At 40.7% G+C, this 25,974-nt stretch overlaps 1 protein-coding gene across 4 annotated transcripts; it reads right to left on the bottom strand.

The window, feature by feature from the left end:
• Positions 1-514: 514 nt before the first annotated feature.
• LOC113130453 (tensin-2-like) lies at positions 515-25,350 on the bottom strand. Of its 4 annotated transcripts, XM_026307104.1 has the most exons (27): positions 24,685-25,350; positions 18,933-19,038; positions 18,737-18,774; positions 10,741-10,773; positions 10,615-10,661; positions 10,313-10,496; positions 9,938-9,988; positions 9,711-9,833; positions 9,551-9,615; positions 9,096-9,179; positions 8,855-8,967; positions 8,627-8,687; positions 8,313-8,388; positions 7,713-7,842; positions 6,994-7,059; positions 6,770-6,886; positions 5,256-6,656; positions 5,008-5,158; positions 4,071-4,921; positions 3,826-3,957; positions 3,153-3,245; positions 2,883-2,960; positions 2,613-2,690; positions 2,261-2,429; positions 2,052-2,120; positions 1,734-1,763; positions 515-1,532 (listed from the first exon to the last, which is right to left on the bottom strand). In XM_026307104.1, exons 1-27 carry the CDS (start codon positions 24,805-24,807, stop codon positions 1,388-1,390), a joined length of 4,614 nt encoding a protein of 1,537 aa, XP_026162889.1. In that variant the 5' UTR covers positions 24,808-25,350; the 3' UTR covers positions 515-1,387. The 4 variants fall into 4 exon arrangements, with proteins under 4 accessions (XP_026162889.1, XP_026162890.1, XP_026162891.1 ...); XM_026307105.1 differs by lacking the exon at positions 1,734-1,763; XM_026307106.1 differs by lacking the exons at positions 18,737-18,774; positions 18,933-19,038.
• Positions 25,351-25,974: the final 624 nt, after the last annotated feature.

The raw sequence follows: 25,974 nt of genomic DNA, 5'->3' as shown, positions 1-25,974 counted from the left end.
ATCTTGTCGAAATTGTGCTGACAACTATGGTGCAAAAGATGACAATATGTACAAAGTCAAACTAGATTCCAGTTGTTGCACCAAGTTTCAGTTTCTTCAACTTCACCTGAAACTAATAACTCAAATCCTTTAAATAATGAAACACAGACTTACGTATAAATTCAGTTTATTACTGTAATGTTCTTGATAAATATGACATAACGCGATTCTTTCTCATTCACCTCAAAGGCCTAAAATATATTACTTTCACATAAAAATCCATTATGAAAAATTATTCTTTTAGAGGTACTCTAGATAATATCTTTTTTTATAGAAAACAACAAAAAGAAAATCATAACAAAACACTAACCTTTAAAATATATTGACACAAAAATGAAATCTTTGGCTTGAAGCAGAACTTTCTCTCCAAAACATAATTATGCCTAGCCCTGGATGTTGGCTATAAGTTATGTAAGTGAAGACTAACTAAAACAGGGTGCAGACAGATTTCCATAGATGACAACAGAACATTTGATTTAATTACATTTTAAGTTGCAAATAATCATCTCCTCTCCCATCCATCATTTTTTGTATTAGTGAATTCAAATTCAAGGCTGACCTCAAATTTATTGGTTTGTGTAGTTAGTAGAAGCACCTGCATAACATTTTGGTAAATCATTTACCTATTGTATAGGAATTGAGTATAATATGGTTCTGCATTTGAGATTGTCATTCCAACACAAATACACTTTAATAATATAGTTGCACTGGGAACAAAATGATTGTCACAAATATGTAGGTAGCCACAGAGTTAACATGTAGCCAATGACACTATCTGCTTAAATGATCAAAATACAACATTTCTTTGATAACTTCCCATGCATTTTACACAGGAAGTAAAAGCATGACTCTTAAATTCTTCCACACTGTTGAAGACTTTGCCTGAAACATTGTCCCTTCAGCATTAAGTGTTGATGTAAAACAAATTCAATAGAAATAACTGTGGTAAATAGATTGTCATTCATGCATGCATGAAAATTTGTTGAACATGCGAAACATGAGAACAAATGTCGCAAATAAAATGACTATGAACAAAAAACTAACTCTATTTGTCAATGGTTACCAAAGTTAGGTCATTCTTTGGCTTATCAAACTATTCCTCTATGACTGTTTGCTCTGTAAAGTGACATATAGACAATACTTTGCCCTGCAGACCAGTGAACTGCCAGAACTGGATTCTGTAAAAAACAAAAAAAAACAAAAAAAAAAAACAAAAAAACAGTAATACAGTTGAGCACAGTGATGTCACCTGAACAAATAAAAGCAGAAGTGTAGTTACAAACATTTCCACAAAAGATATGTCAGAATCATACTCCATTAGTCCAGACTTTACAATTCCCTTTCTTTCTCATCTACATAGCTGTGGTCCCAGCATGACTTTGTTGATGAAGTTGACAATTGCCACAGCTGGCTGTTCAGGGTCCAGCTCTGCAAATAGGTGACACACGTTTTCAGTTGTGCTGCCTGTCCGTCTAGCCACAAAGCCAAACATTCTGCAAAACAAAAACAAATAAAAAAAAAAAAGGAGATGGGAAAAGTAGAAAGACTGGAGAGCAAATTATATTTGACACCAAAAAACACTCAATTTTGTCTAAGAAGTCAGAGCCTATGATTAATTGCCATGCAGAGTAGCACAATTACCAGTCACGAATATCACCTGCCAAGACAAACATAAAAGCAACAAAAGCACTTACTTGCTGGAAGTGCTATCAGAATTAGTCCACCTGAAGCACGGGTACACAAACAGAGACAAAACGTAGAAAGACATGAACAACAAAAATATGGAGATTGTTTTTATAAGGCACTATTCATTTGTGCCTCATATTAAAAAACTGACAAGCAAATCACAGAGAGCTTATATTTAAAAAATATAAGCCAATATAAGTGGCATTTATGCAACAGCAGGAAGCAGACATTTATTACCACGTGTGCTGACAATAATCAACAGTAACATGTTGAGGCACATATAGTTTTCATTGATGTAGTGCTGATTTTTTGTCTCCGTGACCTACCTTCGGTCTTGGGGGTCAAGACTGCTGAAAGTGACACTGCTGATAGGGTAGTGCCTCCTGAAAAATAACCTGTGTGAACACAAACAATATTAAGTCTCTTTTGACTTTTCTAACAATAACAAATGCCACTTTTTTCTAAAATCCCCACTGGAAATCAACTGAACTGAAAAAGTGATAATGATGCTGTACGATCGTAATGTCAGACATACCTTCTTTTGCTGTCGGTTAGTGTGATGCCCTGAGTGGACACTTTGAAGTGGACCACTGTTGCCACTGGACGTGGACTCAGAGCCAAAGTACACTTGGTTGCCTTGGAAACTGCCTCAGGCCCCGTCAATGACTCTGTTTCCACAGAGTTCAGGTAGAGCACATTACAAGCTGGTTCAAAACAGAGGTAGGAAAACATGGATTAATACCAGCATGTGTTTTTATGGATCAGTGTTATAAAACAGCCTTGATCAGTCTCTGCTGGGCAAAGGTAGGAACTGCAACTACTAGCGTGCATTTGATTGGCCATTTATGGAAGTTCAAGTAAAAACAAAACAAAAGCTTGTGTGCTACCTGCTCCTTGTTTCAGGAGGTCTGCTGCTGTGCTTGTGTTTGTTGCTCTCTGCATCTCCTGAAGCTCCCCAACCAGATCTGAAACATACAGTTACATCACAGTGTTGTCTAAATTATTTAGGAACCAGGCTGTAAGCTGTTGTAATAGCTTTGGTTCTTTGAAGAAAAGCTATTTAATTGTTCTCTCATAATAGATACAACAAATTTGAAAAGGTGGGTATTTAGTTTTTGAATAAAATTAATCACCAAATATAATAATACTGATATTACCTTTTTCTGGGACGCGAAGGGCACATGGCAGAGAGATGGGAGTAATTGAATGTTGGTATACCAGAGCAGAGAGACTACCTGAGATAAAAAGAGAACAACAGACTGTCATTATGACAGTTTAGAAGGCATTGAAAGAATATATTTAACTGCGAAGGATGTAAACTAAAAAACACTTACAGACATGTTTTTACATGTTAAAGGTTTTAGTATCTTGTATATCACCAAATATGTGAAACATATTGCAGCACTTGTGTTTACTACATAACTGACCGAAGTAGGACTCATTTTGACAGCCCTTGATCTTCACTCCCCGTGGCCCAGTCTCGATGAGGAAGTGTCTCACCAGCTGTTCCAAAGGATCCCCTGGGAAAGAGTGGAGGTGGTGAGAAGGAAGACAGTGAGGATGATAAAAAAGAAATCAGACTGTCTTTTTGCAGGACATATTCTATAAGGATGCATGAGCAAAAATACAAAAATAGTCAAATTACTATAAAGCCATGAAAACCATAACATTACTGCCTTTTTAGATGATGATAGTGCCTCATTTGTTTTTCATTTCATGCATGAACAGACTACATAAAAACCTGTCATTTATCATGAGAATTGTTTGTTTTCCAGCAAACACAGACACATAAGACAAGAATGCATAAAAAGTGTAGTTGGGTCTGGTTATTGTTTGAACTGAATATCAATTTTGATGCCTGTATCAAATCAGTGTTATATATAACTATTATATGGAACGTTTTATGATTATGTTTTCAATGTGCATTTAAATTTAATTGAATTCATTACATTGTAATTGTAATGTTAATTGTAACAATGTATAACAGGCTTGTACATTTGACAAAGAGCCAGAGCCACAGAAGAGCTGTTTTTATTGAATGAATAATATCACCTATGAGCAGTAAGTACAGTCTGATGTGCAAAAATGTCAAATAAATACCTTGGCTTCCAGTGATGTTGGCATTGGGAGGAGGTGTAGCCACTTTGAGGGCCAGACCATAAGCCCCCTGGAAAGAGTTGCTGTCTCTGATAAGGAAGGTTCCTGGCTCCTTGTCCCTCAACACAGCTATGGCTACAGCAGAGAAGGTTAGAAGACCGAAGAGTTAGAGAGGTGCTTAGTCATCAGTACTTAAAGAATCGGTAATGGATTAAGGGATTGTTAAATACAAACACTGTGTTCCTCACCTTGGTCTCTGGAAATGCCTGGTTTGTACCAGTACTTGGAGCTGTCCTGGACGAACTTAGCATTCACCCTGATGTCTGCCTCCTCCCTACATCTAGACTGTGCAGACCCTTGTCGCTGCTCTCCGACTGCAGGGGAGAAAGTAACATGGTGCATAGGTGAAGGAGCTGAGGAGACCCTGAAAAGAGAGTTGTGTCCATTCAGGGTTCCTGGTGTGGAGGAAAGGCGTTTCTTCTCAGGGAGCGGTGGCTGGATGGCAGGGATGGTGACAGCAGTGTACCCGGTATATGGGACATGGGGGACATTCAGTAACGGGTAGTAATAAGACGCTAAGGGAAAGGTCGGGGTGTGATAGCCGTCCGGTACAGGTGATGGAGGTTTGTTATCGATTGAGATGTCCTTGTCTGGAGTCAGTCTGTGTCCTGCCATGTCTGGAGCCAGTGAGGAGCGCTGGGGAGATGACTGCAACTCCGGGGAGCCAATAGGTGAATTTGGAGAAGTGGTGGAAGGGCTAGAACTGAGACTGGTAGAAGGTTTTATGGACTCACTTCTGCTGCCATCAGAGGGAGTTTCACTGGGAAGGGAAGACCCATTGAGCTTCACTTGAACTGGAGTGATGAAGACAGTAGCATAGTTTGAAGCATGTGATCCTGGTGCACGTCCTGTGCTCTTAGCTGCTCCAACCTTAACATTAGAGCTCAACAACTGAGAAGACTCACAGGATGGCTGTCTGGAGCTTATGTTTATGCCAGAACTTTGGGTTTGTGTTTTTGTTGGTTCTGGTGTGACAGTTTTGTTTCCAGTTGTGCTGGACTCCAGATGTGTAGCAGTCTCTTGCCTATCAGCACTTATACTGAAAATAAAAATATGAAAAGAAGATAATTAGCTCAAAAAATGTATTTATTTAATTTTGTTTTTAGTATTTATAGTTTCACTTACCTATCTTCAGTGTGTGTGGGGCTGCTGCTGCCAATCAGTGTGTAGTCATGATCTGAGTCCAGTCCAGGGGTGCTTGACTGACCATTAGAGTCTGATTTACCCTCTGAACCCTGGGATATGTCATCCCCCACATCAGTTTTGGCTTTTTCCACTTTGAGAAGGAAAATAACGTAATTGAAATGATTAATTTATACAAAAAGTGATACAATAAGTAACAAAAAACAATCTCTACTGTATTCATCTTTTACCGTCAGCATGTGTTGGTTTTCTGGCTCTACAGGGCATCTCAGGCACCCTGCTCCTCCTAGGAGACGGGCTACTAGTGGGCAGCGGTGAGGCTGATCCAGACTGGTATCCTGAGGCGTAACCCCGGCTCTCGTGGCTCTCAGCTGGGGAGGACTGATAAGGGGAGCAGGAGCAGGAGTTGCGAAGCAATGGAGGGGTGTGGTACCCACTACTAGCACCGTCCCGCGGCTCCATCAGAGATTGAGGGCTAGGGTAGCTCTGGTGAGGTGAAAGGGCAAATCTAGGTTGATCCCGGTTTGGACCCTGATCGACAGAAGTGTGGCAGACCCGAAATGCTGGCATGGCTGACTTGCACTGCCAGAACTCTGCTTCTCTAGCCGCCTCCCACTGACATTCATTTTCCCACAGTGGAGGTGCCTCTCTTGTTCGTTGTACCCCTGCTCCTTGGGACCAGTGTGGGTTTTCTGATTGGTCTGGGTGTAATGCTCTAACAGAGGCTGACTGAAACTCATGCCTGCTAGAGCATTCCCGACAGGGGCAACCAGAGGATGGTGCTGGGGTGCTGAAGAACAGTTCCCTGTAAGGGCTAGAGGGCAGCGACTGATGAGACAGATGAGGGGATGGACTGTGGCTGGAGTAATGGAAGAGGTGACACTCCTCTGCACTGCAGAGTCTGTTTGAGGCTGGGAGAGTGTGGCTGTGAGGGTGTGTGTGTTCAGAGGTGGAATAAGGGTAACACAGCCTGTGGGTACAGGGCATGGGTGGGGGTGGGGGTGGGGGTGGACGTTCCCATGGCAACTCAGGTAAAGGATGAGCACTATGGCGGTGACAGAGGTCCATATGAGTTGAATGAGGTGGAGGGGACAAAGATTTGGATGGTAATGCAGGCAGAGTTTGACTTTTTGTGTGTTTTTTATTGCTGCTGCAATGTCCAAGGCAGTGACCATTAGAAAGACAGGGCTCTTTCTCCCTCTCCCATCCCACATCAGCACACTTTGCACCTGCTCGATTGCAACATGAATGGTTACACCTCAAATCTCTTGGACTTGATAGGTCTGCATCATCTAAAATTGCTGTCTCCCTGTCCTTTTCTTTCCCTCTTGTTTTCGCTCTTGCACTATCTTCCTCAGCTCCTTTCTTCAATGAACAGTCAGTATTATTTCCTTCAGGGCGGTTTATGGACGGAGTGGTGTTCTGCAGGTGATCAGAGGTTATCGTGGAACAGCTGGAGTTAGAGGTGTAGAGAAAAACCTGGTGCTGGCTGCGGGTTTGCAGCTTGACTGTTGGGCTGCTAGTGAGGCATCCATTGGGTGATGCTGCTGAGGCAGTGGAGCCTGGTCCCCGTCGCTTTCTCACCTGTGCATACAGACTGCCATCCAGAGGGCCTCTCGTATGCGAGATGTCTGGGGGAGAAAGATTGTGTGATTTGATGTTTTATTCATTAAAGTAAAATGTAGGTAGAATTTCACACTGTGTACACCTGTGAGTTATGTTGCTGAGTTTTTATATTCCTTACTTTCCATACTATCTTGGTGATGCAGATTGAAGTTTTCATAGGAATCCCATCTGACCACAGGGTCTGAAGTATTGTAGTCCACTTTGATAGTAGCATCATTCTTGCGGTATTCTCGACCTTGGAAAGCAGATATTTTGATATAAAACATATGAAAATATTTAAAAAAAGAAAGAGGTTAGATGCAAAAAATGCACCAAAGTATGCAGTGACAGACAGATATTTACCTTTTATTTTTTCTGGCCCATTGGAGAAGATAAACTCAACTGTAGCATCAGGAGGAAACCTGTCATCTGCAGAAAGACAGGCATACAAGCTTATAATTAAAATAACCATAGTGTAACATCAGTTATAAAAACTTTAACAATAACGAGTGTTCAGTAGAAAAAGTAAAAAAGCCAAAGTTAATAAACAAGGATACTTGCTTTCATTCTTCATAATGTAAACAAATACAACCAAGGACAGAAAAATGGCTTAATTAAACAGAGCTTAAGCTTCAAAGAAAAGCACCATCTCAAACAAGCTTTATGAATGAGTAATATTATGCACATGTCAGCATGTAGTACATAGAGAAACTATCATGAGACTGCTGCTTAGTGAGCCATGAACAAGCATTTCTGTTTCATCTAAAAAGACAATGCCATTTGCTATTTGCCACAAAATACTCAGTCACCACAATGGACTGAAAAATAAGTGGCTCTTGAATATTTCTGCCATTACAACCATTTTAAGGAAGCAATAGATATACGCAGAAGGATGTTTATATTTGTTAATTCATATGTTTACAATATATTCAAATTTTAGTGTAGTAATCCACCACACTGCAGTGATACAGTCCAATGGTTTCTATATCATTTCCTCTACTCCCTTCTGTGAAGCCTGATGTGTCCGTCCAAATATCCACAATTGCTCTTACATGGTATTCTGTGCATGTCTGTTTTTATACCTGTGCAAGCCAGGTCTAGTTCAGTCTTGCCAAACCACAGTTGGGCTCCGTGAACAGTACAGGTGTGAAATTGGACTCGGAAGACCACCTCCCTCTCTGCTGCTTGACTCCGTCGGTGGTAGCAGTTCACCTGCAAACATGGATGCGGGTAAGAGAGTCATGTAGAAATATGTTAAATTCACAGTAAATGTCTCAAAATCTGGATATATTAGCAGACTTTGTGATTGCATGTGTGATAATCTAGTAATAATATGTAACAATCTAAATTTCAATTGCTTCGTAATAGTGTTTTGTTTTGTTAGATCAGATATAGTCAGTGTCTTTATAGACAGAAGTGATTATGCATGTTTATAGTTCTCACACAATTTAAACATTTTTAAGAGGAAAGGTAGAAAAGGGCATAAAAGTCAGGAGAGAAAAAAGTGTATTTTACAGCACTTTAGAAGGTGGAAATGGAAGCCTCTGACTACAGGATTTAGTCATAAAGGCAACTGACATATTGCAGTTATTGCAGTGATGTAGGTGTGGAAATGGATAGGATCTAAATCAAAGTAGGTTTTCCAATTAGTGACATGCAGTTCATGATGATTTATTCCTCACCATAATATCTCCCTTTAATAATAGAGCCGGCTCCATAGTCACACACAGCTTCCTCGCTCTAGAGCTCTGGGGATCACTTGACACACACACACACACACACACACACACAATTGGGTGTACAACTTAAAACATACATAAAACCAGTCAAAACATGTCTCAGTTGGGTAAAATACTGGTAAACAATGTTATAAGCACAGGCCATCCAACACCTAAACACAAGTCCTTGCCTATACAGACAACATCTGCCAAAGATACAGAGGGATGGAAAGCTGTTTGCCCACAAGAGCTGAAAACACAGTGGACCGTGTACTTACTAGACGCCTGATGTGTATATCAGCTGCAGCGACTGGTAGATTTTCAGGAAAGGATAATAACCTGCCAACAGAGTAAGAAGTTGAGAATAGCAAAGTATTTTGCAAACAAATGTTATTTTTATTGTTTATATAAAATTGTAAAACAATTTTTGCTCACAATTCAAAGCTCAGAATTATCATCACTGCACTGTAAGCTAATAAACCAACATTAGTTTGTATAAAACTGACCTCCCCCAGCCTGGAAGTTTGGTAATGAGGGAATGAGAATCTGGTGGAGGAAAAGAGGACTGCTGTTCATTTTGATGGTACCTGACAGCAAACCACCAAAGTAGTAGATGTACCTGAAGAAGTGAGGTGAGGAAACAAAGTAATGACACGGAGAGTGACTGAGGTGATGACAGGAGCCTCGCAAGACGTAATAAACTATATGGGCGAGGAGAGAATATATGGATATATGAGCATCTCAGACCTGTTCTGTGAGGGCTGTAGGGAAGAGGAGACTTTGTCTTCACAGAACTTCCTCATGGCCAGTGTGGTGAGAGCCTGGTCTGCTCTGTGGACACAACCAGAAATGTATTAATAAATACTTCAGCACAGATCTGTGCATACAAAACCTTGTAGAGTGCAAAATGATCTAGAGCTGAAATGCTTATTCATTTAAGCAATTAGTCAATGGACAGACATCACTGAAGCTATTCAGATTTGGCCAATTAAAATATAACTAACTAACTAAAACACTGAAACACAAAAGCATTTTAAGCAGGTGTCATATGTCACCTTGGCAATGCATGTTGGCAGGATTTTTTAGGGATGCGATTTTTCTTGACTGAAATGCAGCTTGATGGCTGGTATTAACATGGACATTTGATCTTCACAGACATTGGTATAGTGTCTTGTTACACTAGTAATAATAATGCTGCTTACCCAGCTGATATCTTGCTGTAGTGCATGAAGGCTGCCACTATGACCCCCGTCTTCCCTTTGTTTCCCTGTCAGAACACAAAGTGACTATGAAATACTATTTATTTATTTTTTAAAATAAAAGGCAATAAAGCATGCAGATGTGAACTCATGCTACACACACCTTGCAGTGTAGGACCACGACGTTGCTGGGGTCAGAGGTCAGCCAGGTCTCCATGGCTTTACAAATGGCACAAATCCTGTCCAAGGGTGGAGCATGAAGATCAGGCCAGCCGTAGTCCTGTACCTGAACCGCAGTGGAAGATACACAGAGTCAATCCTGTCACATATGCAGTTAATGTGTGTCAATAAAGTGTGACCTGATATCATTTTAGGTGTAAACACCTGTACCTTTGGATTAAGTCTGGTGATGTCATGCCTCTTCTCTGATAAATTTAAAAGCTGTACAAACCAGATACACAAGAAGATATTACATATCTGTTTTTACAGATCAACCACAAATGGAGCAAAATTATAGAGAAAAGAAAGTAAAGAATAAATAAATTTGTGCATTGACTGATTTGTTAGTTTAGTCCCTGTCTGATACACAGAGGAACTGAAATCAAAAACCTGTGCAAATAACTTATTATATTTATTTTAATAAATCCTTTAGTAGGAGTTATTAAATATACTAAATTAAACTGTACAACAATAATTTAGCCCTTTTAGGAAATAAACCACAGCATTAACCTTAAATGTTTAATGTTTTCAGTGTTTGAGACTCACCAGGAATTTGTCTTGGTGCTTGGATTTTAGCATAGAGGCCACTTCCTGCAGGTGTCTGCGGTACTGCTGTTCCTCCAGGTCTGGCAGGAAGAAGACAGAGATGATCCTCTCTGTGATGTAGGTGAGGTCAAAGTCATAGCTTTGCTCCATCACATGCTCCATCACTTGTTCCACACTTTTACTCCTGCACATTAAGAGAATTTTGTTACTGCCAGTACTTTTTACTGACTTTTTTATTTGTCTGCAGAGATTTTACAAATCAAATATAATTTTGCTTTGTATTAATATGTGATTTGTTGTACCTTGGTATGGACCCTCTCTTCTTCTGTGTAGATTTAATGGAACCGTGCTGAAAAGCAACAACAAAGAGTGATTATGCTGTGTTGACTGATTGCATTATATAACATAGACCTACTTTTTGTACTAACCACGTTTGATGTTGAGGTGCAGGTGGGGGTCACCTGAAAGGAAAGAAGCATAACAGTCACAAAACTATATGTGCATATTTACAGACACACAAACACACTGGGAATTAACCAGCACATCCCAGGTCATGTGTTTGGTTTAATGCTCTTGGTCCTACTCCAGCAGTGCAGATGAAGGGATGGAGTGATGGCAGGATGAGGAGGAAGGATGAGGGATAGTAAGATTCATTCTCGCTCTCTGTCTGTCATCTGCAGCAGCTGGTTTGAAGAAGAAGCTGTCAGCAAAGATTTGGCAATTTCCCATGATGAGCTAGTGACGCATGATGTCAGGCACGCACACATACAAACTCAAATACACAAATACCGGTGGACACTAACAAACTAGCACATAGAGATGCACAAGCACCCGCATGCATGTCTACACACATATAAATAACTTGAGGACATTGGGTAATGTCTTTGAATTCTTTCTCACACTGTAGAACTGATGGATATTTATTGGCAGACACTGACCAGGCAGTTGCATAAGCATGAGGGCTAAGTATAATTAGAGATAGTCAATAAAAATGACTGATTGCATATTTTGCCTTGTAAAAAAGAAGGGCAGCAGAGAGATGCATAAAGTTTACTGGAGGAAGACTCGACATGTGGTGTGCAGTCCTTGTATTCTGCTGGTGAGGTTTCAGTAGCTTGCCAAAACCACAGACAAACGTATAGAGAGGGGAGAAGCTAAGATCGTTTAAACAGGTTACATCCCCTGCTATTCAGCTAGATAATCTTTGACCTCAAAGTGACAGGCTGGTAGAAACTGATATGCTGCTGGTTTGCTACTTGTCTTATGATCTGATGATCTTAAGTAATCCATCTATTTATTTATTATGGCTACAGCCAACTCCATCTGGCACTAGGCGAGAGGTGGGCCAGTACACACAGAGACAAGCACTCACACTACAGGACATTTAGATTTAGATTAAATACCATATGGTGATAAATAAATGACAAAACTTGTTTATAACAATAACACTAAGAGCCAAGGAAACAAAGAAATATATATATATATATGTATGTATATACCTGCACCACTTCCTTCTGTTAGTGTACAAAAATAGATCACAAATATAAAACCAACAATAGTGATATTCAGCCACAGGGGTAAACAGTTACACACTCTTAATAGGTTTAATAATGGTAGATAAGAGGATAAAGTGGCTGGCTTTAGGAAGGAATTGTAGGAGACAGACTCAACATAACATGTATAAACACACACATGCACACAGACTAGGGCTGGACCTAGAGGCAGAGAGCATTGACATGCAGCATAAAGGCAGAGGAGGAAGATGCCAGAGTCAACAGGAAGCAATTTGCAACAGGATGTCAGTGCTGGTCAACCTACGTTTATACATACACACACACACACACACAGTGCACTACACACGTGTCTTTGGTAGCTCTGCTAGCCTCAGGGTGCTCATTAATGCATGTGGACTGTATGCTGGAGCCACAGGGAACGGAACCATCTGCTTCAGTTTGTCTTGTTCATAAGCTAGCATTTACTGAGGTGCCGATGACTGCACTCAGTCCCACCCCCTGGGACTGACTGACTTGTGGACTGGATGCCTCTTCTATTTAATGATTCCCTTTACTTTGTTCACTAGTTGATCTTATTGAATCTTATTTCTTTGGTGTCTGTGCCTTTATTTAACAAGAGATTGCAATGGCAGAAAAAGTGTGAAAGAAAGACATTTAATAATAGTCCCCAGAGGGAATCGACCCATCGACAGTGCAGCAAACGTTTGACTATCAGGGTGAACCATATTTTATCAAATCCTCCCATTTGACACCCTAAACAAGCAAATATTTTCCATTTTTGCTTAATAAATGGAAAGTTTATTAATTACACCCCCACATTAAATGTTAGACTTTTAACAGTGGATCTTTAGAATTTCTCTGTATTGAATCCCTTCCACAACAAAACAACAGACAATAGCACCAGATCTAAAAGGTGCATAATTGATAAATGCTGCATAATTGCTCCTATTCCAGGGAGAGGAAACCCAACACAGAGCTCTGCTGGAGAAGCTGAGTCAGTCACAGCAGAGAGGGACATAAATGTGTTTGAGCCACAGGCATCAGTATGCCATCCAGTCAACTGAGAGGTGACATCACACTGGAGAGGGAGAGGTGAGTAAGTTTTCCCATTTGAAACTGGAAAAGCAAAATAATCCCAATTTATTCCATAGTCTTTAAAAAAATACTAATACCCAGTGTTCACTTAAAGTTAAATAAAACTCTGTGGCTTTTTTTTTTTTTTTTTGCACAGACTGTTAACATTTAACTCTGACAACCAGAGGGCAAATTTTGGAGTGGCACATGAAAGTATGGCTTCACCTCCTTTTCTTCTCTCATTATCGCTCTGCTGCTTCCTTTTCTCTCATCTTTGATCCTTCACTTCTCAATTTCCTATCTCCCACAGTCTTTCACTACTCTCTCTGTCATCCTCTCTTACAACATCACACCCCCCCTCTTGACGTTCTGCCCCTGGACAGGGCGACCACAATCACCCCTGTCGTGAGATACAAGTATGTGTTTCCCAAAGAGAAAGAACATCTTGATAAGCATCACCTATAGGAAGGAATCACTGTGTAATTGGCCTGGAGAAGAAGGGAATAGAAGAGGAACACAAACAGGGACTCAAAGAAAAAAATCTTTCTTTGGAGATGAAAGAAAAAAAGACATGAAGAAAACAGGAAGAGGAAAAGGGCAGTGGTGGAAGAAGTAGGCAGATCTTTTACATAAGGAGCAATACCACACTATGAAAGTACTTACAAGTCCTGCATTAAAAGCCGACTTCAGTAATACTTGTATTATTAGCAAAATGTAATTAAAAGAAAAATTGTCAGTCTGAATGTTAATGCTATTATACATAATGTCTTTGAATTATATTAGTGCTGCATTAATATATATTTTCATTTTTCTTGTAGTTAAAGATTGGCCCAACTTTAAGTACTTTATAAACTGTGGATAACCTGATCTGCAGCGGTGCATCATATTCTACAAAATACCATGTGTTTAAAGTTTTCACTGGATAGGAAAGAGATGAAAAACTGTGATATGAAAAATAACTACAAACTGCAGCTGTCAGACAGATGTAGTGGAGTTAAAAAGTACAATTTCTTCTTCTGGAATGTAGTAAAGTATAAAGCTGCATAAAATGCAAATACTCAAATAAAGTACAAGCACGTCAAATTTGTACTTAAGTACAGGAATTGGACTGTTATGTCCCACCAGTGGAGAGGCAGACCGACAGAAAGCGAGAGCATTCGCTGGATGGAAGAAAGGTGTCAACAGCTGAAAATGCCTCCTGATCACTGACACAGAGCGGAGAAATTTCACGGAGCTATTTTGATAGAGCTCCTTTTTTTAAACCATATGCCCCATACGACACTTAAAGGCTCATTCTGTCTATTTAAACAATCATATCACATGTCCTCTTGTCTTTCATGCATCAGGAGAGTGACATCTTCAACACATCTGGCAGCTGATCTGTACTATGAGTGACTGTGTACATACTGTGTACTGCTATATGAAAACAAGCATGTGTGCGCATTGTCTCTGTCATGTTTATTACTGAGATTATGCACACAAGTACAATATTATATTATATATATTGGTATATTATAAGACAAATAAAAAAAATATTATTTATTACTTTATTATTATTTTTACACAGTACATCTTACCACAGATATTTAGAAATAGCAACAGTAAGTTACACAAATGGTCATCTGACAGGATTTTCTATCTGTTATGTTCACTTCAACTACCATCCTTCAGAGTTTTTTATATGCACTGACTTAGGGCTAGGGCTGCAACAGTACAAGTCCACCTGCTCCCCCATGGAGAGACACAGGGAACAGAAAAGACTGAAAAACATGATGCTCATTGTCATGTTGCTCATGACAACACCTGATATAAGACAAGCCACAGATCCTCACAACATCTGGACAGCAGTTGAACTGAATTTGGAAAAAAAGGCATGCAACATTGCAGAAAATGTTTTTCATCTGTTCCAGTGTGACTGGCACTAATTAAGACAAATGGACAAAACTATAATGTACAACACCTGCCTCTTACACAAGCACATAGTCCTTATACAGCAACATCACAGAACCTATATCAATTCATAAATCAGCATGAAACATTAGCAGAACAGATGGTGTGTGTGTGAGCAGACACTGTAACTGTCTGTGTTTCACTATGCAACATTAGGATCTATCAGATGATGTTAGGACACTGCCATTTGTCTCTGTCAGGTGCCTTTTTGGTCAAAGATAACTATATACAGTATATATAGCAGTGTTAAAACGATTACAATAGGTAGATACATAGAGTGGGAAACGTTACTGTTACAGAGCAGTATACACACATTAAATAGAGTAGATGGAATAATCTGGATTAGATTAAAAGTAAGCAAAAGTTGTGCATAACAGATAGATGAGCTGGTGTTTACAGGCACTTGCAGATACACACAAACAGAGAGAGAAGCACATACTCACACACACACACACACACACACACACACACACACACACGTCTGGCACAGCTTGTTTGCAAGGATTTATATTTTCATATAGAATATGGTTGTTTTCAGTACAGGTTTAATAAGCTCCTAACAGCGATCTCATTAAAAATAAATCTTATAAATTTGTTTCTAGTATTAAAAATTAAAATCAGGGTATTTTTTGTAGGTCACAGGAGGAGTCTTAGCTTCCTCTTCTGCACTTGCTTTAATCACATTAAATAAAATCCTGTTTCAGGGCTGTGATAGAGCACTTTGCTGGTTACAGCTTTAATGGAATAATATACACAATCACATGCTGCATTATCAGAGCAAACTCTGATAAACTGTTTTAAGGATGTTAGCTGGCTATTCAATAAGAAAGAAAAATATGAAAAGTACATGAACAGTCAAAACTGATGAATAAACTAAATCCAAAGCTTTACTCAGTAAATACAGTGGAAAGTGTGTTTTTACCTCTCAACAAGCAGCGTCAGTCTTTCCCTCTGCCTCTGAGCTGTCCTGTTTGTAGTGTGTGATACACTACCTCTCTCTCTCTCTCACAACCTCTCTGCTTGCTCTCTCTTACTTTACCTCCCTCCCTCTCTCACCATAATACACACACACTCACAGTGTGCCAGCAGCACATAGCTTTCCTCTCTCACTCTGCCTTTGTCATAGGCACAGACACATTAAAGTACGTCAAGTGCTTTCACTTGCACGTGTACTCACACACATCAGTATTCCACATGCAGAAACATGAGCAGCCCTGCAAAGTCACAGGGTGCCAATGACCTCTTCAGTAGCCTGAGGTTTAGAGGCAGAATAAATGTGGCAGTGGGACAAAGAGATAGAATTGGGTGCAAATACAGTTCAAGAGACATACAAATAGAAAAAGAATGTACAAAGGGTGCAAGAAAAAAATGGAACTTTAAGGGTACCTCAGTAGAGATGATACTGAGGTGCCATTACACTCTGATGAAAGCATTACAGACTAGAAAAGAAGAAATAAGTCCATAGCTGTATCTGTGACTATACACCATTAGAAAGGAGAAATTTATCAGAGAAAGAGATGGTAAAAAAGATGATGACAAAGAGATGCAAGAGATGAAAGAGGTAAGAAAGAAAGGAAGCAATCCGTTGACAATTCAGAATTACATACCTACAGAGGAGGGATAGTATGACATGAAATAGAGCCCGGTTTGCAGCCTTGACCCAATGTTTCCCTTTAGTTATGAATACCCCCAAATACGACAGATTACACACACACACACACACACACACACACACACACACACACACACACACACACACACACACACACACACACACACACACACACACACACACACACACACACACACACAAAGCCTGTCTCCCCAGCTGCCTCTCACTTATTTGTGTCCCCCCACCATCACTCACTTCCAGGCATCTACGGCACTCTTGTTATTTTCTATATTTACGAGCTCAGACTTCTATCCTATCCAGACTGATCCTCATCGAGTGTGATGTCCACTCTCGTCCACGGCGCCTGTCTCTCCTGCAGCTACCAAGAGTTGTTTTTGGCTATTGCTTTGGTGACCAGGGGGATGAGTGTGACAAAAATAATAATCCTCTTTTAATGCATGCTGCTAAGGCACAACAGCTGGTAGGCCCAGTCATACACCATTACGGTGTGTGTGGAGGAGGAGGGAGCAGGAAGGCAAGCCCCCACCCCACCCCTAATATAAATCCCCCAGGATCTGAGCTGACCTGAAGGACTAAGAAATAAAGGAGATGGGTCCCTTTGCATGACATCAGAGTACAAAAGTGCTGTTGGACAGTAAAGCACAACAGCACAGTTACAACAAGGTCATCAGCTCACTCTGTGGTGTGTGATACTGAGCTGCTGTGAGTGTGGTCACATGCAAGCAAAGGCGACTGCCAGTGGTTTGACATATGCTGTGGACAGCGAGAGAGCTTCTCTCTTATGCATGGTGAATGTCCTCTTGAAATGGAAGAATCCATCTATGGTCCAAAGACTGGGCAATTTAATCAAAGCACAGTCTTTTGCATTGTAGTCTCATTTATTAAGGTAATATCATGCAGTGAAACTGTATATCTGCCTCCTCTACCACTAACCTTTGCTTGGCAGATTGTTTAATGGCAGGGCAAAATGGTGACAAAAAGCTGCTGCCAATAACACCTGACTTTTACAGTGATGCAATGCATGGAAATGTTCTGCAACTGAGCTCCACTGTAGCTGCACATGAAAATGCCAATATGATATTGCATTATAAACATGAATCTAGTAATTAGGGCCTCTTATAAGGTCAGTTTTTCTCTTCCATTCTTGGCAATATGTTTATGCTTTTGTTGCTTCCTTGACTGTTACTGTTTCACTATTACTATACTACAGATTAGAAATGTATTGTATGGATAAAGGGTCAAAACCATAATGACCTGACAACAATTCTGGAGAATGATGTCACAGAAAAGTGTATTGCCTAATGCCATGAACATTTCATGCTGTGATTAAACCTTACATACATACATGCTCTCCTCACTAGCAGTTGCGTATTACTCAAGTCCTTCAGGGACACTGTGAGGAAAGTTAGCGTGTATTTCAAGTAAGGAGTTTCCATTGTATTAGACTTTTACTACAAAGGGCAGCACACTAGTACAGTGGTTAATACTGCTGCTTCATAATTGGATGGTTCTAAAGTCAAGCCTGCTGGTAGATCTGGGATATTTCTGTATGGAACTGAAATGTTTTCCACATGTTTGTGTGGGATTCCTCCAGGTGCTCCAGTCCTCCCACAGTCCTCCTCCTAAAGGTTAGGTTAATTTGGTGACTATAAATTGCCTGTAGGTGTGAATGTTTGCCTGCCTCCATGTGAACAGCCCTATGATAGACTGGTGACCTGTCCAGGGTGCACCCCACCTCTTACCCAGTGTCAGCTGTTAAATTGTTAAATTCAGACACTCAGCCTTTCTCTGTTGTCTCCCTCAACAGCACTGCTTCTTGTGCTTTCTCCTCCTGTCACCCCTCACTGCACACACAGACCACCAGGCCAGCTCACAGCCCACTATTGCCCCCTATTGGTCCTCTGGGTACTCCTCACACAGGAGAGCACTGTATATCAGCATGTTCTGTAGAGTACACAGTATTATACATTAATAAGCACAAATGCTTCAAATCAAGCCATATTAAACAGTGACTTTGGAGTATACACTGAGTTGTGCTGGGTTGCTGGAGCACTCTCAGGAACTGCTGCTATGCCACATTACCACATGACTGAATTACTGAGTGCAGGGAGGCCTTCTTTAACCAGACATCTAGGTCAGTGCACATGACTTACTCTACTTAAGGATCACATCACATTAACATCGCAGCCCAACAACCTACGACATGGGAGCACAGTTTGCTCAGGACACAGGGAAAGGTAATGTAAAGCTTACCTTGGCTTCACATGTCTTGTGGACTGCAACCTTGCACTCTGCAAACAGCAGGGAGAAGGACATGTTTTATTTTGAAAATCAGCCTTGACACACAAGCAGGCAGGACAGTGAGGGTGTGTTCATCTGTCAGGCCTAGGTGTGCTGGCAGTAGTGTCTCTAGGTCTTGCTGCTTGACCTTACTAAGACATGGACTCACCCCTGCAGAAAGCCCCAGGGCTGTCAATGTTCTGCTTGCACACATCGCACACTCTCTTTCTCTTGAAGCTCTTCTCTGTGAAGGTGTGGCTCCCAGCTTTGGTGAGCTGGAGACATACAGATGGATTTAATTTAATCTTTCTCACATCAAATAAAGCTGTATTAAAAGCTACCACTCAAAGAAAATGATTTACTTAACCATGCACTTTATACTAAAATGTGGTAGTGACATGATCAGTTTGAGCCATTATCATAGTGTTTCATAAGATATTTGATATCAGCATTGCTCCATCTGAAGCACTGGACGTTCACTGTCCCCTGTGGAGCTGCTGTCAGGACAGATGTGTGTTGGTTCAGTGGCACGTCAGTATAAGCGCTGATGTCTTACCTGCTGTTCATTCAGCTTCCTCCTCTGAAAACTCCTGTCATATCACACTGTGTTTTAAGGCATCCTGTTGTTTGGTCTTTTAACTTGTCCTTATTCTGTCTCAGTCTGTGGTGCAGCTAAGATGATGAAACATAAGCAGTTTTCTCTGCTGCCAGCTCCCTCTAATGCACTGTATGGTCACAAGTAAGTTAAATGTAATCTAATACTTGATTTGGTTTTCATACTTTTAAATGTGTTCTTTGTGTGTCCACCACCTGATGTCAGGCAGTCATAAAACATTTGGCCTCTCCTGATACCAATACACAAACATAGAATTGTATAGTAATGTAATAAAATATGACTCCAACAACATAGTAACAAATATAACTGACAAATAAATTTCATTTCAAGTGAAGCAAAACCTGCCTACAGTTAATCAAACTTCAAACCAAAACTAAGGCAAAGACCATGGATGTGTAAGTATTAATGCTTGGTCTGACTCTGGTGCCTCTTTGAGTCTGACTGAAGAAGCTGGAGTCTCAGTTCCCTGATGTCAGTCTTACTGTAAGTTTCCTCTCAACACTGTTAGGTTGCAGCACACTGGCCATCATGGCAGCTGTGTAAACAGGAGACATGAGCCTCTGCGGGCAAAAGCAAAGAAAGGGACGAAGGTAAACCTGACAGATGCTCTGTAAAAGTAAAATCTGTACTGTATAAATGAATGAAAGGTTTCTGAACACATGCAGATGTGTAAGCTTTCATAATAATGCTGAAGGAAATTAACTAAATGAACTGGGTGATACATGATGCCGTGTAAATTAAACACTGATATCAAATACAGCTTTAACCCCGGTGAAGAACTCAAAACATTCACATGCACAGACACACACATGGTTCCACTGAGGGTATACTGTATGTCCTAAAGGCAAATAAATCTAATGCACTGAGTCATAAATTCATGGATTTTTCTTTTCATAAACCAATACTCAACTGTCCCAGTAAAAAGAGATGAGACAATGTTTATATAAAACTATGGCAACACACTCCTGAAATGAATATTTAAAACTTTAAATATTTCCCTCAGCAGAGAAGGAGGAGGTGGCTGGAAAAAGGAGGGAGAGGTGGAGGGTCACAAACACCATACCTGCACACTCTGGTGTTTCTTTTCCTGTCAAATGCCTCGACGCCATTCATCGGTCTTGGAAAAACACTTGCTTTTTTTTCAAAGACTGGGTTTTCCAAACAGGAGAGGCATTGAATTTGAATCTGCATGCACACTGCAGTTTGGCAACACTCACAAATACTCACTCACTGACCATCAGACATCAGAGTTGTGTGTCTCTCATCATCTTCAACTGAGAGTGGAAGCAAACTCATTCACTTCACCACAGTGTGTTATAAGACAGCTGTGTCTCTCATGTGGCGTGTAGTCTAAATACTTCATGAATATAAATGTATAATTAATGCTGTATGTAGCACTACACTAATGTTGGTGTGGTTACATAATAGGAACATAAATGCAGCTGATTCATTCTCTACATTTCTTTAAATGACGGTCTTTAATAAAAACTTTTAAATCACTTTTCATCAACATTCATTCTCTACTAAATTCAAGTGTTTTAATCCACATAGATCCATTTAGCTGATAACTTGTTAACAAACTGTTAAATTAACAATAAACATGGTCTGTGTTTGTGGAGACTTATCCTTCAGTCTCTTTTAGCTCTGTTTTTGGTGTCTACCAGAGAAATACGTGGCTCTTTAGCTTCTAAACATTGGACGGTGCTAACTGTGTCCGCCCTCTGTTTGCTGTTCTGATGAGTTATGAACACTCTTTGGCTGAAAACGATGCCTTGCTGCAGCTGAAAGCCATGCTGTGAGCGAGAGGACAGTAAAAATGGACAGCTACTGTAAACAGTGAGAGGAATCTCGTTGCCCCTTTCAGACTGTTTTTACAGTAGTTATTGTAAAAACAGCTGAGGTGCTGGATGGCATTTGTTACCTTTGACCACAGCTAACATGTTGCTGTCAGTAGCTTCAGAATTATTGCATAGACTCAAGGGTGATATTTTTTGTCTCATCAAACTCTTGGCAAAAATGCAAAAAAGTATATTTCCCAAAAAGACAAACTAGTCATTTAACTACACACTTAAGTTACTAAACAAAGAAATTATCTGGAGAACTTGTTTTTGGTCTATTAGTCAACTAGAGAGAGATGCTTGCTGAACAATGCCAGTACAACACAAGAGAAGCAGTGTTTTAAAGTAATACAGACTGTGGCATATTTTTATTTTTCAGTGAGTGTGTTGCAGGTCTAGGTAGGGTGTCAGTTATATGGCCAATGAATTCACTGGTGCTTTCATTTTTTATAACACCATTCATGTGTCATATCTACAACAAAGAGTGGAAAAACAATGTTTATACTGGTCACTGACCTGGAATGATTAAGTGCCTGCAGGCATGGAGGGGACACATGACCATGACTATTATTGATCATATAAATAAACCAATAGAGTAACAGCTTGTTAAATTATTGACATGTGTCCTTTGCTGTTATAATGGATGGCCCCTGCTATAAACTGCAGCATCCGCTTAATGTGCTAAGTCTGGGTCTCTACCTCTGTGTACTATGGTGACTGTGCATGTCTGTGAGAATTGGATTTTGGAATAGAGATGATGAACCTGACAAAAAAGAGAGGGCATATGAGGAGAGAGGATTATCATCCCCTCCAGTCATTTACATCTTAAATGTTATTATATATAGAACACAGAGATTTTGAGGTTTCTGGCCTACAGTGGCACTGTCTGCACATAAATCCAACCTCACAGTATCTGCTGGACAAACAGGATGAACAGAGTTTCCAGTGATGGCACTGAGGGAATAGTTAGACCAGAACCCGTCATATTAAAGAGTAATCATTTCTTTCCATATAAAAATTTGCCTCTAAATACACCTTTGAGACAATACTAAACACATTAATTTGTCACAGCTGTAGTCCATAGTTCATACTGGCAGCATAAACCTTTGAATTGCGATGGCCTCCCCAACTTAATGGCCTATGGATTCTTTCAAGAAGCAATATCTCAGACATCAATTTTAATGTTTCATTTTGGATAAACACCTTTTCATCAGTTCTCTGCTGAAATCATGCCAAAAAAAGACTCATCTTTTAATGTCAGTTTTAAAATGTACGATGAGCCAAGAGCACCACCAAGTGGTTAGATCATATCACTGCAGATTCGATTCAACCTGAGGACACCCCCTATAGAGTACATAATATATTATTGAACAGTAAACAAATCCTTGTTTTTAATAAAGTGCAGAGCTATTGGTATTATATGTGTTGGAACTGTTTTGTCACAAAATCACAATTGGACAAATGTCCTTTAGAAAACCCCGAATTGCCACTTTATGCAAACACCCAGACCTAATTCATTTACCTGACACAACCTCGCCTGTTTTTAGACTGTGGGAGGAAACCAGAGTACCTGGAGAAAGCCCATGCAAGCACAAGGAGAACATGCAAACTCCACACAGAAAGGCCACTGATGGGTTTCAAACCAGGAACCTTCTCGCTGTGAGGTAACAGTGCTAACCACCAATCCACCATGCTGCCCAACATAGACAAGCTGGCATGAATTTCAGTGTGTGGGTGGCTTTTTTTTTTTACACTTTTTCCCTAGTTGTTGTCATGAGAACAGCCATGGAAAGGGTATACACAACATTAGCACACGCAACATAATACAATCCACTTCAACAGCTGAAAACAAATGCAATCACAGTTAATCTAAACTGTTTAATATGACAGCATTTTCTTGAGCAGAATTTAATGGACTGAATATGTGTTGCATTAGTCTTTGCAGGTGTTCAGCATCTTGTCCACCCCTTTACATAGGCTACTTTAACTATCAGAGAAAAGGAACATTGATTAAGTAGACATTCAGTCTGAGGCTCCCATGACTATCAGCTGTGTTGCAGTATTGTTTTGCAGTACTAAAGAACTCCACCCCATTTGGACTTTTACAGCCAAAGTCTATGTCATTCTCCAACCATCTCACCACTGCAGACAGCCTGAAGCACTTACACATCTAACATGGACATGAAGAGAGGGTCAGGCATCAACAGTAGCATTGTATATTTCTTTATGGCTGTAGCTGTGTGAGCTTTTCATTGCTTTTCTTTTTTCTCATGAAGATAGAAGTACAAGTCCACGAACACAGAGACACAGACACACAGACACTACTTTCATGGGTGTTTAGAGGTGACGGCCTCTACTCATGCAGGTTATAAATATCCAGCAAGAACTGAGGCATACCCTTTGGCTTTCCACCTGCTCCTGTCCCTTCATGTACTAGAACTGTGGTTGTGTGTGTGTGTGTGTGTGTGTGTGTGTGTGTGTGTCTGAGAGAGAGAGAGAGAGCGAGATAGAAACAGAAAAATAGAAACCACAATCAGCTTAAAGAAGAACCCCTGGACTGTTTGCATGCCTGACACATTTCATTCCTCTCCATTGCAGAGTCCACCCATTCAGCTGGGACTATGGTATCATGATTTGGCTTGGTCTGAAACACACACGCACACACACAGAGACCTATACACACAATAAGGGCTTTAAGGGATTTGAAGCCACATGTGATTCGAATAATTTTTTTTCAGCAAGATCCTGAAGTTTACCATGAAACTACACATTTGGGTATTTCTCTGTGTATATCTGAATACTTGAATTTGCTCTCCCTTTGTTGTACTATGAGATACAACATGGCAGAGTGTGATTTACTCTTGACATGTCAGAACACACACATCCTGGTGTGCCCTTGGAACTAAGCCACCAGACTTGATATAACTCTTTGTGTGTGTGTGTAGCAGTGCAGCTTGCTCCTAAATCCATACATGCACCTAAATAAAGCCAGCAGGCAGGCAGGCAGGCAGGCGGCACGATGAAACCGAACAGTAACTTATACCACTTCCTCCTGAAGCTCGTCCCCACCCCGTTAAAGGGCATGATGATCAATGAGACTGTCTTTTTCTCCTCTTTCTTGTTGCTGGTTGCTACTTCTGTATGATTGGCTCATAACTAAACATTAGTTGCACATGCATTTAACGTTTTTGGTGTAGGTCCAAAAGGAACCTGCACAGCACATGTTGATCTCTTGGTATGCAAGCTTGTGCTGAATAAGATGCTTCCATTCAATGCTGATGAAAGCAGAGGAGGAATATTACGCAAGAGAGACATAACTGCTTTGGAGTGCAGGCATGATCCAGTTCAAGGAGTTTTAATGACTTTTTCCTTTGTTTATTCTCAGTCAAGAAGCAAAAGCTGCACATGCATATGTTAATACACATCACATTTCTGCTGTTTACAACCTGAAAGAGTTATTCACCTACCTCAGCAAGGTGAAGGATTTCAGGATGGACCTCGGGCTCTGTCTTTAAGGGGATTCCTCCTTTGTCAGTCCCCAGTCCATGTTTCTTCATCCTGTCGGCGCTCGTACTGTGAATGCACCCCATACTTCCCAGCAGACTCTTTTGCCCTGTATAACTGAATTTGCTCAGCTCTTATCCACTCCTTCCGGACAAGTGTTTTGATCCAGAAGCTCCCTCGTCTTTTCCACCTCTCAATCCTTCATGTTTGTTTCTGTGACTGCTATGTCTTCTTACTCCAACATGTTCCTTTCCCAGTGACTACTCACACCTCTGCCCTTCTCTCTGACAGCTTGTCCTGCCTTGCAATCCACCCCGGATAACTTTTCTTCCACCTCTCCTCTTACAACCCCTCTTTCTCTGCTCCAAGAAGTGTCACCAAGCACAGACCCTCCACTCTTTCCCTCCCCTCTCCTCTTACACTTTTCCCTGTGCCTTGCTCTCTGGTTGTCCTCACTTTGAAAGTGTGTAAACATACACTCACCACCCTCTCTTCTCTTCCCCCTTTCCACTTGCCAGTACCTCCTTCTCTTCAGCCTCCACAGACCCTCAAATGTCTCGTACTCCACTCTCTCCTGCTCCCCACTTACAGACCCTCCAGTCTTCCCCTCTCTCTCTCCATCAGGTTCCTCTTGCTGACTCTCCATGGGGGAGAAGGGGGCAGCTGCTTTGGCTTGTTGAGGTCAGGCCCTTCCCCTTTCCTTTGGCTTCACTTCAGCCCCTCTCACCCCTTCACGTCTTCTTCCTCATGGGGGAGTGATCACAGAGCTTCTTTCACACACGTCATCTCTCTAGACTAACTTTGGATATGAGAACCTACTGTAGAGTTGATAGAACTGATCCCAACTCTCCCTCCTCTCAGCTTGTGAAAGAGTTGAAAGATTCTTTCAGAGAGTGAAAGAGACATTTGATTGTCTGCATGTCTAGGCTTTAAAAAAAATTCTTTCTTTTGTCAATCAGAAACTCTCCATTTTTTATGTCTCGGAATCTTTACTGAGTATAAAAATACTGGAGTCTATGACACAGCTTGATAGGACACAGGACATTAATGTCATTTCTTTATTCCCTCAGTTGTTTGCTCCACTGAAATGGAAACAATGATAGGCTCTGTGCTTAGATTGTCGATCTGCTCCCCTCTGTAAATTCCTCCAGACTACAGTTCTCTCCTTCCTCTAACACACACATAACTGTATTTCTTCAGACTGGACTCTTCGGACAAAATCCTGCCTTAAGCTGGAGGTTTTACAGCTGTGA

Source organism: Mastacembelus armatus, chromosome 5 (assembly GCF_900324485.2).
Source record: "Mastacembelus armatus chromosome 5, fMasArm1.2, whole genome shotgun sequence".
Taxonomy (NCBI): Eukaryota; Metazoa; Chordata; class Actinopteri; order Synbranchiformes; family Mastacembelidae; genus Mastacembelus; species Mastacembelus armatus.
Note: the sequence above shows the minus strand (reverse complement) of the source record. Positions and strands in the feature narration are given on the sequence as shown.

What these genes read in the sequence shown, in the direction of transcription:
- LOC113130453 (XM_026307104.1), bottom strand. Translation starts at nt 24,807, where the DNA reads ATGGGGTGCATTCACAGTACGAGCGCCGACAGGATGAAGAAACATGGA. An exon ending in AAATCCTTCACCTTGCTGAG is followed by an intron (nt 19,039 to 24,684) that starts GTAGGTGAATAA and finishes GTATGTCTCCAG; the next exon opens with CTCACCAAAGCTGGGAGCCA. An exon ending in CTACAGCCCTCACAGAACAG is followed by an intron (nt 8,968 to 9,095) that starts GTCTGAGATGCT and finishes TCACTTCTTCAG; the next exon opens with GTACATCTACTACTTTGGTG.